The sequence below is a fragment of the Arachis ipaensis genome, chromosome B05 (genome assembly GCF_000816755.2).
Source record: "Arachis ipaensis cultivar K30076 chromosome B05, Araip1.1, whole genome shotgun sequence".
Lineage (NCBI taxonomy): Eukaryota > Viridiplantae > Streptophyta > Magnoliopsida > Fabales > Fabaceae > Arachis > Arachis ipaensis.
Genome location: NC_029789.2, coordinates 148970667 through 148983079, shown reverse-complemented (window position 1 = coordinate 148983079; position 12413 = coordinate 148970667). Strand labels below are relative to the sequence as shown.

General features: G+C 30.9%; 2 protein-coding genes across 2 annotated transcripts in view; one reads left to right on the top strand and one right to left on the bottom strand.

The window, feature by feature from the left end:
* Positions 1-2979, bottom strand: part of LOC107641571 — a 4893-nt gene extending 1914 nt beyond the window's left edge. Inside the window, exons 1-4 of the mRNA XM_021124090.1 lie at positions 2975-2979; positions 2119-2926; positions 637-1494; positions 10-468 (exon numbers count right to left, since the gene is read on the bottom strand). Of these exons, the coding sequence (XP_020979749.1) occupies positions 10-468; positions 637-1494; positions 2119-2926; positions 2975-2979 (2130 nt within the window). The remainder of the gene's footprint in view (positions 1-9; positions 469-636; positions 1495-2118; positions 2927-2974) is intronic.
* Positions 5849-10017, top strand: LOC107642246 (tryptophan aminotransferase-related protein 4-like). The gene is made up of 5 exons (XM_016345537.2): positions 5849-6231; positions 6858-7158; positions 7564-7856; positions 8296-8579; positions 9647-10017. The coding sequence occupies exons 1-5, from the start codon at positions 5948-5950 to the stop codon at positions 9838-9840; spliced, it is 1356 nt and encodes a 451-aa protein (XP_016201023.1). The 5' UTR covers positions 5849-5947; the 3' UTR covers positions 9841-10017.

Sequence of the window (12413 nt, the reverse complement as noted above, 5' to 3'; positions counted from 1 at the left end):
AGAACTTACTTCATGTTCTTTTGCTTTTTGGAAACAGTAATTCCCTCTTTGCATTGAAGCATCCATCCATCTCTTCAAAATGTTAACTATGGTTGAATCAACTTCAAAAGGAACCATCTCAGTCACTACTGTTTTGCCACCATCTTCACAATCAACCGAGTCTTCAACTACCATTTGGACCAAAATATCTTCTAGCTTTTTAGCCCTTTGCAGTACTATAATTGTCTCGCTTGTTTCTGTTGTCATCATTTCAGTTAAATACTGCTTCAAAACAAATCCATAGCAATTGTTCAATGTCAATGCTGCAACTGCAGCTGCAGTTGCATGCCATTTCTTCAACACTGGACTATAACTTTGTCTTTCTCTATTTGCCAAGTCTTCAATCTCTTGTGCTAATTGGAACATAACTTCACTTATTTCTTTCTTTGTTTGACATTGAGTATATTTGGCATTTGCTGCTTGGAGTGCCTATGATCATCAGAAAACGAGAAATCCATTATATAAATCAGTAATAAGCATTGTTATCAACTATTCAGATATTGCATTTTACTCTCTAAACTGGAACCTGCACTTTAAATGAGACTAATTCTGTTCAGAAATAAGTATAATTTGCATCATTTTTAGACTAGCACTTACATTTTCAAATGCATTCTTCATTGAAGATCGAATATAATCATCAACCCTATCCCCTCCTTTCCCTTCACTACCTTCACCAGAGGGTGCAACGTCTCCTAGAATCTTGTGTGCTAACAAAACTACAGGAAGAAGGTTCTCAATTTCTCCAGCAGCCTCAACTTGGAAATATTCTTGGTAAGCAAGCAACCTCTTTTCACCCCAATCCTTCAATGAACTTAGCACGGATTTCAATATCTCAACATACTTTGGATCCTTTTCTTTCTTAGCATCACTTGCAACCTCATTCAACATTGCATGTGAGGCACAAAGTAGGTCATGTTCTACTTGGCCAGTTTCCACATATTTTTGAAACAGAACCCATGCAAAGCACACATTGTGAATTGACCTATTTATCCCTAATGATGTCCATGTTTTCTTCATTAAGTCAAGCATCTCATCAACCTCATCAAGGATTGAAGTTTCCTCCTTTAGATCAAAAATGGATTGAAGAAGAGGTATATAGAGATGAACATTGACAGGGTAACCATTAGCCCAGTGGCACACATTGGTGGGAGCACCACCATCAGGGTTCCTCATTGATAAGGAAAGAACAGAGTTGCTGAAAGTTCTCATTGTATCTGAGTTCCTGCCTGTGTCCAAAGGCTGTTCCACACCATTCTTTATGATTTCCTTGAGGTTCATGGCGAATTGGTTGGTCTTTTCGACCGGGATGGAAGGGTACAAGAGGAGCCCTGCTTCAATCATCTTGAGCTGCCTCTTCTGCCACAAATGGTACTCTTGGAAATTGTTGAATTCTGAGGGCTTAAGGTGGCGTAGGAGTTCCAATGGGAGGATGATCGTTTCTGCTTGTCTTCCAAGCTGCAATTCAAGTTTGTTTTTGTAATTAATAGTTAGCTAGTTTGGACCAAAATTAGTGTAGCTAGATGAATCAATCGAATTGTTATATTTAACAATATTCATTATCTGCATAATCAATTAATAGTAGTTAATTAGAATTAGGATGACTCTTATTTTTGGTTGAAGTGGCTGAGATTATAAATTGGAGGATTAGATACAATGCTGGACAGAGAATCAAATTTACACAATAACATGAATCATTAGTTAACTACTCTTTCAACAAGATGGAAAAAATCTGAGATAACAAGATATCCATTGCCATCTCACCATGCATGCATTATTTGTCGTTACACTAACCATGGACGATTACACCAAAGAACCACCCAGCCAAAAAGTTATTAGAACATTGAAATTTCAATAATGGTAATTACCAAAATATTATCAAGTTATTTTTTGTCACATTTTAAATTCATTCAAAAAAATTACTTTTTTTTAACTATTCATATTATTTTTTTAGCACTCGAATATTAACTTTACTTTTAATAAATAATAACAATAAAGCCTATTATGCATATTTATTTCTTGAGTGACTTATATCGAAGATTTGAAAAATAATAATAATAAACAATAATAATTTGAAGTTACTTGGCCAACAAGGGTCCTCATTAGGGTTTTTCTGAGGCGGTTATCACTCTGCTCCGTCACCTGCATCTGCACCCTCATCACATCCGCCATACTCATCTGCTTCCTCGGCTTCACCAACCGAGACTTGGGGCTGCTACCTCCCGCCACCGGCGACACCAAAGGCGACATCAACGGCGACATCGCCGGAGACTCCGCCGCCGAAATTCTCTGATCCAAGGTGCTCCTCATCATCTTCAACCCTAGCGCACGCTTCACCCTACTCGACTGCGACACCGGCGCTCCACCAGCACCAGCACCCGCACCATTATTATTCTCATGCTTCGAATAGAACGTGAGGCTGCTCTGGCCACCGAAGCCCGGCGAGGACCTACACGCCGTGAAGAACAGCTCGTATGCGGTTTCCCTGAAGTCATCGCCGTCGATTCCTTGAAGATCCCCAAACGGCCATGCCAGATCGCTTTGTTTATCGTAGAGATCTTGTTTGGCTTTTGCGACGTAGTTATGTTGTTCGTCGTAGAAGTAACTTGAAGGGGATAATGGTTGTGGTGATTCCAATGGTGACGTGGGAGGCATGAGAACTGGATCTGATTCATAACGAACGAGTTGTTGGCTTTGTTGAGAGGGTGTCGGTGTCGTTGCGTTGTTGCCGGAGGTGAAAGACGACGGCGTATCGGCGCGCGACGTAGGCGATAGTGGGAAGGGATCGGGACAAGAGTCGCGGCGGTTGTGGGTGGAAATGGGACGGATAATCGGAGGGAGGGATAGGCCTGGTAAGGATTCGCGGCGGCTGTGGCTAGTGAAAATTGAACTAATTAATGTGTTATCATTATTATTTATTTTTTATTATTATTGTTACTTCATAGTTGTGATAGAGAAGATTTTAGAAAGTAGCTATTCGAAGATAATGGTGAATAACGGAAAGGTGGATGAGGAAGGTGATGAGTTGTTAATTTTAAGTTAGATTACTTTTTTGGATAATTAGTTGATTAACGAGATTAATGATTGGCTGAGGTAGCGCCACCCCCAATTATTCCTTCCCCATCTCTCTATTTATTAGTTGTGAGATAACTGGATATATCACATTTACCACAATGTAAGATCTATCCAGTGTGAAATAATTATTAACAGTGTTGGGCTTTCGTTGTTAGGCCAGGAGATAACAACGATTAGATATCAGATCTTTCTTTACTTGCATGTATTTTTCTGTTTTACTCCCTGTAAAAACAAAAATAATTTTAAGGGCAATTTACATCAAACGACTATATCACAATTAATTTTACGTGAATTTTTTAAAAGAAGAAATGTTACATATATTTTTTAATTTATAATTATATATAAATTAAATTGACTAAATTTGATTTGATCATTTTAATAATAAATCGAATCAAATAAATTCAAACTGTTAAATTTATACATAAATGGATTCTATTAGCTTTGACTTTATAATATTTAAAATTTATTTATAATAAATCAAAACTATTTACTTCAAATTATTAGGTTTATATATAATTATGTAAGGTGATTGTATATGATAAATCAAATTTAGTAGAGTTAATTTATTTTTAAAATTTATTACTGAGTAAATCGAATTCAACTCTTTCAATTTATTATATTTTACTGAGTCTCCTGTGTAAATTGAAACTATCAATTTTGATTTACTATGCAAATCTTAAATCGAATAAATGATGTTAATTTGATTCACTACGGTCATAAATCGAATGCATTAAATTTGATTTACATACAAAGTCTTTAAATCGAATTTAATGAAGTTGATTTACATATAAACAGGACTCTCACATAACGTTTCTTCATTTAGGATATTCATATAAAATTGAATCTCATTTGGTTTCTTTACATAAATTGTCCTAATTTTAATGCACTATAAGTATGTAAATAGTTTTATACATGTATATTATATATTTAATTATATTACGATATTAAAAATAATTATTTTTTGTATTAATATAGTGTGGTAGTTAACGGAAGAGAACTGGCCCTCGTCGTTTCTGCAAATAAAGTTTAGATACGTAATCTTCGTCGATTATTCCAAGCATAGTAACTACTAACTAGTAAGGGTAAGAAACGTGGTGATTAAAGCTATGTAGATCTCTTAGCTGGTATTCATATAAACAAGAATAACGTTATTTGATTTTTATTTTTTCTTCTTTTGGGGTACATGATCTTAGTATCATGTAGAAATTTTGATAAGTTGATATAGTATTAATAAAATTGATAGAGCAAACGTTTAATAATAGGATTAAGTACAATTTTATTCGTATAATTTAGTTTGAAAATTAAAATTATTTTTAATATTTTTTTCATTGAAATTTGTTTATTATGTTTAATTTGATTTTAAAATTATTTTTTGAACTAAAATATTTTTTCTCATCACTATTTTTCTCTATCTCTCCTTTCGATTCTGATATTGCTACTGTCTTTCTCTTTTTTATTCTGGTATTTTTTTCGAAAAATTTTGATATTAACAAAATGACACTTGATTTTTGTTATTAAGAAAATAATTTTTAGAAAATTTTTAAATTTGACAAAATCACTCAATTATTAAAAATGACTGTCACAGTAAACGAAAAATGCTGATATGACCGTCAAAAGAAAGCTCCGATAATGAAAAAGAAGAGGAAGTCGTCGAAAATATCACCGAAATTCTCTGTCATTATCGAAGCTCTCTTCCGACAGCGTGTTTTCCGTTCACTATGAAGTCATCTTTTTACGGTTGTGTGATTTTGTCAAATTTTAAAATCTTTCAAGACTATTTTATCAATAATAAAAGTCAAGTACTATTTTATCACTTTCAGAATATTTCGAATTCCGATTTGGTATTTATCTCTTTATATTATTTTAAATATTTTATGTTTTATATTATTTTAATATGTATTTTATTCGTTTGATTAATTTAATAACTAAATTATTTTGATGTGCATGAATGTAGCATCTATATTATGTACCTTGTACGTATCCTAAATAGTAACTAGATACTATAAAATTAATTAGTATTGACTTTGGAAATAAACAATTAGTAGTCACTAGATACTATGTATCAATTAATATTGATTTTGGAAATAATTTTAAAATGATTACTTTGTGAATGAAATTTGGTATCTTTATGTTATACTACTCTTTGTATATATATACTCTTTAACCATTAAATATATATTTATATTCAAAGAACACAACTTAATAAAATATAACTTAACAAATAATCACATATTATATAATCTCTAATAATTTAAATATTTAAATTTAATGAATTATATTAATAATTACTAAAAGTTAGTTAAAAAAATGGCCGCCGCTAGCTAGTAATAATAAAAAATAAAATCATTAAGTCATGTTTTTGGCATGGAGTAGTTGAAATTTCCTAACAACCCATGATTAGAATTTTCCACACGCTCTAAACAAAGATTACATACTAAAAAATTAAAAAACTAATCAACCATACATGTGATTTAAAGTGTGAGATCAACATTGCATATGTCATGTAAAATTTAATTTTCAATACAATTAAAATATATATAGTTTACTACTCTAGTTGATTTTAAAAACCGATTAATCCGGGGTCAAATATTGCAGATAAAGCTTAAGCATGGTTGTTAAGTGTTAACGCGGTCTTAAGCGAGTTAATTGCAATTAGATTATTAGAAAGATGCTTTTCTGCCATGCATGCTATTTGGCTCTTATAACAACTTGCTCTGTCTTTTATAGTACCTTAATTAACACTTTTAAGTTGTAACTAACATTAGTGTATTTAAACTATATAAATGCATAGTCATAGCCACAAAGCTTATCATCATAAGAACGTGAGTGGGAAAAAATGATAACAATGACGAGTAGTCCAAGTTATTTATCTCTTGCTATATCCATGTTAATAATTTCATTGTCTAGCTCAAACTTGTTTGATTATTATGTAACAAAATGGAGTAGGGTCGGTGCGGCGGAGGCCGTGGCGGCGATAATACCGTGCTCCGGGCATGGAAGAGCATACTTGGAATATGGTTTGGTTTTGAATGGGCATGAACCTGTTTGTGAATGCAATCCATGCTATAGTGGCTCTGATTGCTCCAAGTTTTCATCTCATTGTGCTGCTGATGCTGGAAGGTAACTAAACCCTAATTTGACTCACTATACTACTCATAATAATAACACCTCAGTTTCATCATTTCCTACATGGTAAAAACTCATGTGAAGTTGATACTTGAGAACCGTGAGATGAAAATTTAGTCAAATCATTCAAATCATTTAACGACTCTCAGCTATCAACTTTACGTGAAGTCGACTGCACCTGAGTTTTCACCTTTGTATATAGCTAGTTCCTAGATCAATAATTAATGATGTAAAATGGAGTTGTCTTTACTTAATAATTTAACTGCAATATTACGTAATTAATAAATATTATCATTTTGTATTAGTAATTCACAAGTAATAATTAATATTTATATTTATTAGAATTTATACTTGCATAAATTGAAGGAAAAAATTGAAGTATGATCTTATTTTGCAGCAAGCAACAAAGGAAACAAAGGAGGAACCAAAAAGGTTTGAGATGTTCATTGCTACCCGAACAAGTCGGAAGAGGAAAGAAGTGGATGAGGAAACACAAACTGCTGTTATAATTTACATTTTAAATTCAAGATGGACTATTGCATGAGAGAAATTATTTATCTTTATCTTTACTTGAGACAGTAAATTACATTGAAATTTTGAAATAAATGATTTGATGGCAGTGGAGATCCATATTTTATGGAACCATTTTGGATGAGGCATGCAGCAAGTAGTGCAGTGCTAGTATCAGGGTGGTACAGAATGGGATACACATACAATGATGAATCATACATATCACAATTACTGGTGAATCATATAAAAAAACTGCATGAGACTGTTGGAAATGCAGTGACTGATGGAAGGTACATAATATTTGGAGGCGGGTCAACACAACTCCTCAATGCTGCAGTTTATGCATTATCTTCCAATAATAACTCTTCGGACACTCCAGCAAAAGTTGTAGCCACTGCCCCATATTACCCAGTAAGCTTATATAAAAAATTCAGATGCAGTTAATTTTATGTATGTAAAATTAATAGTTAAGAGTCGTTAGATGATAATTTAGTCAAGTCAGTCAAATTATTTAAAGACTCTCAATTATCAATTTCACATTAAGTTAATTGTACATGAGTCTTTACCATATATATATATATATTATGGTAGAAACTCAGGTGCAGTTGACTTTATGTGAAGTTGATAGCTGAGAGCCGTTAGATAAAAATTTAGTCAAATCAGTCAAACCATCTAACGGCTCTCATCTATCAACTTCACGTGAAGTCGACTACATCTGAGTTTCCACCATATATTATTAGTTTTTTAATAATCTATGTGTTCTTGGTTTATTAATGATGATTCCTTATATATAAGTTGTGGCATGGATGAATGCAGTTGTATAGAACACAAACAGAGCTTTTCAATTCAAGGGATTATAGATATGAAGGGGACACATCATTGTGGAAGAACAACACAGATAATGACACAACATTCATTGAATTTGTGACATCACCAACCAATCCAGAAGGGAAATTAACCAAGGCAGTTCTTGAAGGTCCAAATGTTAAAACCATTAACGATAGAGCTTATTATTGGCCACATTTCACACCTCTTCCTTCTTCAGCTGATGATGATCTCATGCTCTTTACAATTTCCAAATTCACAGGCCATGCTGGCACTAGATTTGGGTAAGAGAGAGATACTTGCATTGTCATCAAAATTTCATCAATTTTAGTTTTGAATTCTTATTCAGAAAAAAAATCTTCAATTTTTTTAAGATTTAGATTTAACTAACAAGTTATTATTAGTAAATTTCTTATAAAAAATTTTAATTGACAAATTTAACGTATTTATTAAAATGTTAAATCAGTCATTAATATAAAATATATGCTGGAGCTGGAATACAAAATACACATTACAAATGAGTTAAATAACACATGTATTTATATATAAATACACAGTAATTAATTTTGTTAACTGATTTTGATGTTCAAATAGCATTTTTGTTTTGATTATTTTGAACCAGATAAATCACACAACTGGTTTTTTATTGAACCGGCTGGTTCGGTTCACATATCATTACTAATAAGTGATATATATTCATGATTTCATTATAATTAATTACAGATGGGCAATAATAAAGGATAAGGGTGTGTACGAAAAGATGCTAACATACTTGGACTTAACCACAGTGGGAGTATCTCGTGAGGCACAGCTTAGAACTTTGAAGATTTTGAATGTAATTCTTGAAGAAGGAGATGGAAAAGAAATATTCCAATTTGGATATTCAACAATGAGAGATCGTTGGATAAGGCTAAAACAAATTATATCAAAGTCAAAACGTTTTTCTTTACAGAAACTATCTCCTCAATATTGCACATTTTTCAAAAGGGTTCGAGATCCATCACCAGGTATACACAGCATAGATGTCGATTCTGAAGTAATTAAAACTATCAAAATAGTATGTAAAATATTATATCATTGGCAAAAATTACCTCCAAAAATAAATAAGTCTTAAAAATTAAAAAACGTAATAAAAATAATTAAATATTAAATATATATTCTAAAAAAATAAGATATTTTATCTTTAAAAGTTGATACTTTTATACTAGTTGAATTTTTTTTAAAAAAATTATTGTAAATATCTTTTTTTTTTAAAGTCAAAATATCAAATTTTGCTTTATTTTTTGTGTTTACTTTTTAATTATTCAAATATCGTCTCAAAAATTTCGATCAAAACACAAATTGTTTGTTAAATATAAATTTTTTTTGTTATTTATAAAAAATATAATATTTTTTAGTTATTTTTTTCACGTTTTGAAATTATTTAGAGACTTATTTATTGTTTTGTATTTCTAAGTATTGTTTTTAGAGTGCAATAAACTTTTGAGTATTATTTTAGTAAATAGTTTACCCAAATTACAATGCCTTGTCTAAGTTATTAATATAAAAATAGAAAAAAAAAAACTTTATGAACCGATGAAAATTGTTTTTGAAATTTTTTATTTTCATAAAAGTTACATAATCAAATCCTTAATTTTTTTTAACTTAATTATCAAAATGGAGTTATTTGACATTCTTCTTGACTTTTGGATCAATAAGACATATATATTATTTTAGTTTCTGATCTGTGCAAATTTCACTTTTTTTTTGAATTATATTAATATTTTTATCAATTATTCACCACATTTTTTCAGTTTTCATAATCCTTGTGGTGATCACCTAAATAATTAATCACCTAAATAATTAATATAATAACTAATAAGGTTAGTGGGTAGCTAGCTAGTTTTCATTTGTTGAATATTTGGATATATAATTTTTTAATTAAGAAGATTAGTGTCTCCCAATAAGTAATAAACTATATATTATTAAAGTTTTACTATAGTTAAAATGAAACTTCATCATAATATCAATCATGTGTGTCCTTACAAAGTAATTATTTAATTTTAATTTGGCTTCAATTATATCTTGGTGACAGCGTACGCATGGTTGAAGTGTGAAAGAGAAGAAGATAAGAATTGTTATGAGATTCTTAAAGCTGCTGGCATCAATGGCCATGAAGGAAGTACGTATAGTGGTGATGATCGTTACGTGCGTCTCAGTCTCATAAGAAGCCAAGATGATTTTGATATTCTTATAAACAAGCTCACAAATTTTGTTGCTAAGGACTAGCTTCTAGCAGCTAGATTATATAATCTTATTAGTAGTTAATAATTAATTATTATTTGATTAGAATTCATTAATCTCCACATATAATATGTATTAGTACTATTGTGCTACTCCTAATAATAATAAGAAGAAGCCATGCCAAGAAAAGCTTAGCTGCTTTTCAAACCAATTTTTTAATTATTTAATACTAGCAAGTTTTCTACTTATTGTAAAACTTTTTTACTCTATTGTTTTGAGAATTTAAAATTTAGAATAAAAAGTTATTTAAAAAATTAATTGATATTAGTTAAAAATTTAACTTCTTAATTATTGAACTCTTATAAATTACTAAAAGTACGGTGGCTGTTTCATGTTTAGCATATGAATAATTTGGATCATATATATAGTTCTATTTACTTGTAAGAATTAATTTGTGGGAGCAATTTAATTTAAATTAAATAGATTAAGGAATTATTTTTGGTTAACCATTTCATTTTTATTAAAAATATTATTCGTACACTAAAATTAGTCACTAAAATCAGTTATTAATATATTTGTGTATAAATATATATATAATTTATTTATTTTTAATATATATTTATATTTTAATATATATTTTATATTGATAACTAATTTAATGTACATGTAGTATTAACGAATTTATGTATCTTCTTATTAGTTACACACTTATATGTTTATGTTACGTGTGATTTATTCAACCGTATTCTCACGTGATTCTTTTTTCAATTTTGTTATTCAAGTGATAAAGTCCTTCGGATCAAGTAGCTAGTCCCTATTACATTAATATAGGTTCAAATAAAGTTCAATTCGATATTAAAGAAATTATTATTTTGAGATAGTATGAATACAATTTATCAAATATTAATAGAAATTAATTTTGTAATGATTATATTTGTAATATGTAGGATTTTAAATTCTTACAAAATTTTATTCAACAAAAAAATTAATACCATTATATCACTACTTTTTTATACTCATTATTGATAAATTATACGGTACAGATGTTATTTTAAAAAGATAGAGACATAGCAGAATTATACGGCAGAAGGAAGATGACCTGACTGCAAGGAAGCAGAATCATAAGTGGGAAAGAAGATGATTTGGTTGTTGAGCCGTGCAGTTGATGTACTGAAGATTCGTTATATGCAGCGAGGATCCGTTACAGGAAAAGGAAAAAAAAAATTTTGTGAGGAAAAAGAGATTGGCTACAGTATTAGCAGTATTGGATTTTGTGCTCGTTTCATTCATTCCTTCATTCTCCTTCATTAGTTCCTTTCTTTGTTGCCTCCACGCCGGTAAGGCCAGTGAAAACATCTGAAAGATAATAACCATCAACAAGTAGGAGCAGTTATCTCCAAAAAAAGAAGGATAAAAGTAAGCAGGATCAACGATCCTGAACGCAATATGCTTAGCTTCCAGGGGCGCAGCGAATCAAGCCTTCTCATCACGAACCGCGAAGGCACACTGAAGCTATTTGGGATGACGCAGTTACGGCAAAGAAGCTTCTGTTCACCGCATCTCAACGCAATCCAGCCCACCTCCATCTGTTCCGCTCAGAGAAGCCCCGTGTTCGCTGCCACCGAGTACACTCCTATGGTTATCCGTCGAACTGGTCGTGACGGTGCAAAATCCTCTCACCATTACTCATAGGTAGGTTGAAGATCCGGTGCTAGTAGCTCAATTGCAGTTGTTCTAAGTCTTCCTTCTTAACACTATCAATGGATCTCTTAACCCTACCCAGCCCCAACACCCACCCAGTCCGAAATCAGATCCACTACTGACCCTTCAAAATAGTCTTACCAGCCCATAAATACAAACGGAGTTTTTCCCGAAAAATTGCCAAGTCGAGCCGTAATGGAAGGTGTAAGCACCGCTATCCGTAAGTCTCAACCTGCATTTAGGAGAATATCCTACATTAGACACACGTCGCCAGATTCCCAATAATAAAAAAATCTCTGTAAAACAACATCTATACCATAGTGTACACCCTCATCATTATATATTCTATTATCAGCATCAATGATTATTAACTCTAATATCACCATCATCAATATTATTATTTTCTTTTCTCTTTTTTCATGTGATGTTATTTTTTTAAAAGATTTTTATATTGCAAGCAATTATTTTTTTTATGGGATTATTATTTTTTACAGTGGTCCTTCTCCCCTAGATCACCATCAATTAAGAAGTTTTTTAAAAACAAGCATATATATATATATATATAACACGTGATTGTTTATGCAAATGAAAGTTTAGTAAGGGTAAGAAACGTGGTGATAGATTTTTTTTCCCCCAAAGAAACGTGGTGATAGATTAAAGCTGTGTAGTATGTGGATCTATTGTATTTTTATGAACAAGAATAATCTTGAAGAATAATGTTACTCGAATTTAATTGCTACACATATGTCTGAAATCATCATGTACAAATTTTCATAAATTGAGAGTTTAAAAAAATTTGTTAGAGCACACAATAATAAAAATATTAGCATACTCATAGTAAAAATATTAAAAATATTTTAATTATCCTTTAAATTTAAAATAATTTTAATTATGATAAAAATTAAATATTAGCATAA

Bases quoted from the DNA above. Each gene is read 5' to 3' on its own strand.
- LOC107642246 (XM_016345537.2), top strand. From the start codon at position 5,948: ATGATAACAATGACGAGTAGTCCAAGTTATTTATCTCTTGCTATATCC. The intron at 6,232-6,857 runs GTAACTAAACCC...ATTTGATGGCAG, and splicing joins TGTGCTGCTGATGCTGGAAG to TGGAGATCCATATTTTATGG. The intron at 8,580-9,646 runs GTATACACAGCA...TCTTGGTGACAG, and splicing joins GGTTCGAGATCCATCACCAG to CGTACGCATGGTTGAAGTGT.